Raw genomic sequence first — 6,564 nt, 5'->3', positions numbered from 1 at the left:
TTTATCATTTAAACACATTAGTTATTTAAAGAAATTGTTTATTCGCATTTTGCACACGTGCACGGGCTAGAAATAGCATTACAGACGTCGATTGTTTTAGTTTAATGTTAAATGTCGCAAAACATGTTATGCACCATATAACCACACCCAAAAAGGTAAAAATTGCTGATATACACAAATAAATACGTTAACGTCATCAATTTATCGGAAAATAACACGAATATACCGTCAACAATTATAATTAAAAATACTCAATTTAGAACATGCCCGTGCAATCACTGACTACAGAGTAAGTTATAATTTCAACAATTGGTAAGGGTACGAGTTCCTGCTCTTAAAATCAATGTAACAAAGAACAAATTTTTTTTATAGCATACTCATAATATAATTATTACCATTATCAATCTGGCTAATCAATCTTTAATGGAGAACAAGATGCTTGTCTTGTTTCCTCTTCATTTATACAACCGCGTGACCAAATAAATAGCAAGGGCAATGCCCTACCCTGATACCACAAATCCAAAACAGTAGAATTTCTATTACTAACATCTTGCAAGAAAAACATTAATGTAATGTTGTTGAAGTCAATTAACTAATCACCCTCCAACAAATTTAGGCTGCCCCAAACAAAAGTATATTGGATTTGAGTTTATCCAAACAAAATAAGAGAACTTTCTAAATATAATCAAAACTCTCACCAGCAAAGAACAATAATATATCTGTATAAAATCTGCATTTCAAACTACATTGATCAAACCAACTATATGATAATTCTATCTTCAGCTAGCTGCTTTGTCAGTCACCGTGGCAGCTGCTTCCGACTCCTCAGCTTTGGTGATGGTGTTCGATGCTCTCATTTCAGGTACTGCTGTGAAGGTCGTCCTTTCAGGAACCGCCTTAAGGGCTGCTGACTCGTCAGCTTCAACAAGTTTCTGGAGTCTGGCTTGAAGGACTCTAACTCTATCTTCAGTCCGGCGGAGTTTTCTCCACCTATAAGTAGTCCAAAGGCCAAATCCAACGTAAACAACTGCATATGAAGCCCATACATAGGGATAAGTTTCTGCGTTTTCTTTGAGCCTCTTGTAATGGTGTTCTATCCAGCCAACAGGTCCTACAGCCGAAGGACTTGGTTGTTGCTGGTTGTTATCTGCCGAATGCTGGTTATCCGCTGGTTGCTGATCACTTGACATGTCTACAAATTCTGAATATTTAATACGTAATCGTCAATATCGAGACTCTGTTGCTAGACTGCAGGTAAAAATTAAAACCAGCAACTTCAGTCGTAAAAGACATATTTGGCAGTTACAAGTAATCATATAACAGAATCAGGTTCAGCTTCAGCCTACTAGAGCCCAACTAACGACTTCAAAACTCAGGTGTAATTTTGGGGATTTTTTTTCCTTAAGGGGTTTGGAGAAGATATTTTCCCTTCCGTTATCAGGACAATTTCCATTTCTACTATCAAGATTTTAGTATAGTACTTACCGAGGATTGAATGGCATACATTGCACACATATTAACACACAACAGCCATATACAAAATGAATTATCAACTTCTTCCTAGCCCAAACTTGACCAGAATTAAGAATTTAAATAAAAAAACAAACACGAAACCCAAAAAAAAACATGTCCCGAGGCTCAAGTTCATCAGAGGTTAGACATTCATTCTATCCAACACATAAGTCACTATCTACACACCGGAAAACCAGTCACAAAATTCAATCAAAATTATGTAACAATTTTTATAACCATTTGCAAATACTAACGGGCAGTTAATTTTACGTGTACAGATAATCCAATCTATTTCGTAATCTGACTCACACAATGGCAACCAGCTACGAAATGTAACAAAATCAAAAACTATAACCAACCGAGAAACATTCTGTTCCATCACAAACAAAAATGAGGATTACATTCGAACTCATTCCACAAATTTCTAACGCTACCTAAGTTTTAATCACACATATACAACGTTTGAACCCCAATTTGTATTCATCATTTCATATTACAAACAAAAAATTAGTACTCATAAGCTAATTGGGGAAACTATGGTTGTGTATACGAACATGTATGTATATATAAGAAATGATAGAACATATATATAATATATATATATACCTGCGTGAACGACCGGCGAAGAGAGATCCAGGTGGGTGATTATAGATACAAATTCAAAACCCAATGAGACTGACTGATTTAGGGGTTTAGTCATTTAGAAATGGCTAGACGACGTCGTTCCATTTTAGTATGTCATGGGGGTAAAAACGTAACTGAATTATGGAATACAACTTTGTAGAATAATTTTTCGTGTTATATATACTTTAGTAATTTTCTCCTGTTTTTAATTTTGCGTTTAATTTATTCCCTTTTTTATCGTGGTAGATTTATTTTCCCAGTATTAATATAATTTTATTTATGTTGCAAATTTTATAAAATAACATAACCTTTATTAAATAAGTCAATTTATTAAAGATTCGTACATATCTATGCAATATTTTTATCAATAGAAAACAACAAATATTTAGGGATATATAAAATTGCATCATTTATACTTGTTATTTTAAAATTGAGTAGTGATAGCCTGATAGGTATCCTAAATATCTTATCGAAACATTTTGTCAGATGAAGTGGGTGACAAATGGTTGATTTTGGTTAGCAAGAGCATATAATACACACGAGGTCTATATTATCATAAGAAGGTTGCCAACTTTTAATGAGACACGTGATTTGAGAATTTTTTTGGATAAAAATTTGGTATCTCTAAAATTTTCCTTTAAAATTAGCAAAAAAATATAGAGCATGTTTTACACTCCACAACTCCAACTATGAAAGCCATTCATATCTCATATCAGAATAAACTTAGAACTATTTCCTTGCTTCACAAAGCATTTCACTTGAGCCACATATATATGTATCACATTGGTATCATCATTTATCATGAAGGGCTGGACTTCACTTAATGGCTAGAATCTTGTTCAGGTAGCCGATACTCCTCGTAAGGAAATTCGCGGTATATTTCCAAGTCTACTTCTGCTTTGATCAAAGCTGCTAAACAAAGTTTTGTCTTCCACTCTTCCACGCGTGGAAATCCAGCAAAATCCGCATATTTATCACAGTACTGCAAATTCATACCACTCATGAGATGCAGCAGCAGACACAGTTTCAATGTCAAATGAAACTAGCATTTTCAGCAAGTTGTGAACCAAAAAAATACCTCAAAATTAGCGATATCATGAGTGTTATATTTTGGTATACCAGCAAGATCCTTTGCGTGATAAAACTCCTTAATGGACAGCATCATATCATCCGATGATGGCAAACTTGTTTTCGCGGACAGCAGCTGAGCTATCCATCTCGCTTGAGACTCGAAGAATGGGAATCCTATAATCTATATAAAAAGCATGTATGTGCCACATATCAACATCCCAATTCAAATTTTTTAAAAGGCTTAGCTAACTTCATTTTTAATTTTCTTTAGGACCATTCGACTTGGATTTAAAAGTAAGTACTTAACGAAGTCCAGACCTTTCTTGGAATCCCTATAAAAGTGAGAGATGGTGCAAGTGATGGAGGGAAAGTGTGCTCATACGGTGGTCCTACTCTTCCATCATCAACTGCTATTATTCCTTTGCTTTCAAGGAACGGAAATGTATATTCATACCTGCAGCCATCGTCAGCCAAGCCATACTTATATATTTATGCAACACTTACATGAAAATACAGAATATCCTACTAGATTAGGGAACATGTTGATTGTTTACCCAGTGCAGTATATTATGGTATCTGCAGCTATGCAGGAGCCATCTACCAACACCACGCGGCCATCCTCGTGCAGAGAGTCTATCTGCATTACCAATATGTTGCCATGGATGATGTATTCTTATCACATATAGTAAAGAAATCTAAACTAAAAAGCGATGAAATTGGATTAAATTGTTGTTCACCTCAAGATGATGGTGTAAGGTATCATGTTTAGAGATAACTTTCGATAACCCCTCAGATAGGTCAAGTGATTTGGAACTCGAATGGACCTCCTTTGCCACTTGCAGAAGCTCCATTACAATATCTAGCCCAGTAAGTGAATTTCCAACAACCACCACCACCTATTTTCAAGTCAAGTAGCAACTTCAATTGCAAAACCTTGAAAATGAGAGATGCTACCAAACCTACTTAAAATGTCCCAACAAGAAGTGCCTAGATATTGCCCCTGTTCTGATCCTAAATGTCTGATTTTACTTCTAGGTTTATATAAAAGACTCTTTCCGCGGAAAACTTTGATCATGACAAGAATAATGAAGCGTGACAAACATATTGTTTATGTAAACATGCTTCATAAATCATCTCACCTCGTTGAGGAATGGATCTGGAACTCTATAGACGTGACTATGCAGCTGCTTTATCCTCCAGTCATCAATTCCTAATTAGTAAAAATGAACTACATGATAATTTATCGACTGAAAATAAGAAGGTTAATCAAGGGACTATATATACCTTTAATCGTAGGCAATCTAGGGTGAGAATAATGACCAGTAGCAACAACCACAACATCAAACAACTCTTCCACCACCATCTCATTCTTATTATCTATACTCTTAACTACCCAGCTCAAATCTTTACCAATTTGATCACCACCGTTCAACATTTTCACGTTCTCCACCCGGGTGTCAAACCTTATCATCTCTCTTAACTCGAACGCTTCACAAAAATCTTGCAAATACAAGAACACTTCCCTATGCCCCGGAAAATGCCTTGGATCATTTTTAACCAAAATTGGAAAATCACTGAACCCCATAGTCTCTCTAGGTGTATGAAGTCTTAGTGAATCATATACACTACTATGGACTTTTAAGGTACTGCATCTTCCAAGTGGATCTTCAGCCTCAACACTAGGATTATAAAGCCATTGCCCTCCAATATCATTATTTTGTTCTATGACCACCACATTGTGTCCTTCCTTTCTAATCTCTATAGCTGCAACTAGCCCCGATGGCCCGGCTCCGATAACGCAGACATTTTTCGATTGATTGCTTGCTGTTATCATGCTGGTTTGTTCGTAAACCATTTGTGTTTTGGCAGGTTACAGTTGAACTGAAACTTCTTACAAAAATTTGGTCGCAGGGGTTTAAAATGGGGAAAATGAAACCTTTTTTTAAATAATTAGGCTTATATGCATTACGACTGAGTATCTGTTCTAACAAATATCAGGATTAACGAAAATCGAATCAGAACCTGGGACAGACAAGAAAAAAGCTTACTGAAACTTAAGTTTGAATACTGAGCACTTATATAGTTCAAGTGTTGTGATTGGTCATAGTTGGACAAATTGTATTCAATTGGTTAGCATCTCCAAGAAAGACTAGGATACAAACTTGACAACCACCAATTTATTCGATTCGAAGCTGAACAATTTATTAATAAGACTAGTGATTTAATATTGCCATGCATAATGCATTGCTTTCCAAAACAATTTGTTAAGTGGATTGTTAACAATTTGCTAATAACCAATTTGTTTTTGGTTGTTAAGATAGTTGTCAAGATTAACAACCCAATACATATATAATTTTTTTGTCCATACTATCTTTGTCTAACCTATTTTTTAAAATGCACTTTAATAACTCACATATATAAAAGTTGTTAATGTGGTCCACCATATAGTATATGTTAAAAAACGGAAAGTTTGAGACATGTTTTAGATATGTTCATGATTTAATTTTCTAAAATTAATTGTTGAAGGTTGTTTTTTGTAATGAGGACTTAAACTTTCATGTTTGGATCTAAGTCATTTTCTTAGTGTAATCCATATAGAAATTGAGGTGAAATTAGTAGCTTGAAATGGGTTTATGAGTTTTGTCCCACATTGATTAAGTAATTTTACTTAATATTTAAAAATATTTACTGTTAGGTCACACACACTGTAGAGGGGGTGAATACAGTGTAAAGTACAATCAAATCGAACTCTAATAACTCAAGTAACAGAAAACAAACTTTATTGATACAATAAACTCTGTTACAGTATGGAACTGTTACCTCTCAGTGATGAACAAATATCACGAGAGCTGCTAGGGTTACAATGAATAAATTTTCTCGAATATGATAACACTTATAGTGTAAACCCTATATCTGTGTTTATATACTACACAGTTACAAGATAATCGTTAATTGATATGGAATATAATTCTGCTTCCTAAAATATATCAATCAGATATATTTTCTTCCAAGTATTCTATTCTTCATAGAATTCCTTCTTCATGCATATCTCTTCTTATGTTTATCTCGATCTTCTTTCCTTTAATCAGCTACTGTCCTTATCTGAACGTCCTTCAGCACTTAAGTTCTGATATCCATCTTCTGATGATTATCTCCTGATAATATAAGTACTGATATCCTTAAGTTCTGACCTCCAGTAAGTACTAATTTATCCTGTTTAAGTAAGATCTAAACATAAATCATATTAGCCATGACATTATCAAATATATCTAACAATCTCCCCCAACTTGTAAATTAGCATAATATACAAGTTTAATAGATATTTGATGATGTCAAAAATATTAAATACAAATACAT

The 6,564-nt window shown here is 34.4% G+C and overlaps 2 protein-coding genes across 2 annotated transcripts; both read right to left on the bottom strand.

The window, feature by feature from the left end:
• Positions 1 to 573: 573 nt before the first annotated feature.
• Positions 574 to 2,261, bottom strand: LOC141723751 (uncharacterized). Its single transcript, XM_074525639.1, has 2 exons — positions 2,119 to 2,261; positions 574 to 1,201 (listed from the first exon to the last, which is right to left on the bottom strand). Exons 1-2 carry the CDS (start codon positions 2,210 to 2,212, stop codon positions 780 to 782), a joined length of 516 nt encoding a protein of 171 aa, XP_074381740.1. The 5' UTR covers positions 2,213 to 2,261; the 3' UTR covers positions 574 to 779.
• A 695-nt stretch (positions 2,262 to 2,956) lies between these two features.
• On the bottom strand, positions 2,957 to 5,041 carry LOC141659902 (flavin-containing monooxygenase FMO GS-OX-like 8). Its single transcript, XM_074466835.1, has 7 exons — positions 4,492 to 5,041; positions 4,347 to 4,417; positions 3,945 to 4,103; positions 3,762 to 3,844; positions 3,526 to 3,661; positions 3,215 to 3,388; positions 2,957 to 3,118 (listed from the first exon to the last, which is right to left on the bottom strand). Exons 1-7 carry the CDS (start codon positions 5,039 to 5,041, stop codon positions 2,957 to 2,959), a joined length of 1,335 nt encoding a protein of 444 aa, XP_074322936.1.
• Positions 5,042 to 6,564: the final 1,523 nt, after the last annotated feature.

Source organism: Apium graveolens, chromosome 5 (genome assembly GCF_009905375.1).
Source record: "Apium graveolens cultivar Ventura chromosome 5, ASM990537v1, whole genome shotgun sequence".
In the NCBI taxonomy this organism is placed as follows: Eukaryota; Viridiplantae; Streptophyta; class Magnoliopsida; order Apiales; family Apiaceae; genus Apium; species Apium graveolens.
This window is presented reverse-complemented; position numbering and strand designations above follow the sequence as displayed.

Excerpts from the sequence above, each read along its gene's own strand:
- LOC141723751 (XM_074525639.1), bottom strand. The coding sequence starts at position 2,212 with ATGACTAAACCCCTAAATCAGTCAGTCTCATTGGGTTTTGAATTTGTA. Across the intron at positions 1,202-2,118 it reads TTCGCCGGTCGTTCACGCAG|AATTTGTAGACATGTCAAGT; the intron begins GTATATATATAT and ends TTAAATATTCAG.
- LOC141659902 (XM_074466835.1), bottom strand. The coding sequence starts at position 5,041 with ATGATAACAGCAAGCAATCAATCGAAAAATGTCTGCGTTATCGGAGCC. Across the intron at positions 4,104-4,346 it reads CAGATCCATTCCTCAACGAG|GTGGTGGTGGTTGTTGGAAA; the intron begins GTGAGATGATTT and ends ACTTGAAAATAG. Across the intron at positions 3,119-3,214 it reads ATGATATCGCTAATTTTGAG|TACTGTGATAAATATGCGGA; the intron begins GTATTTTTTTGG and ends ATGAATTTGCAG.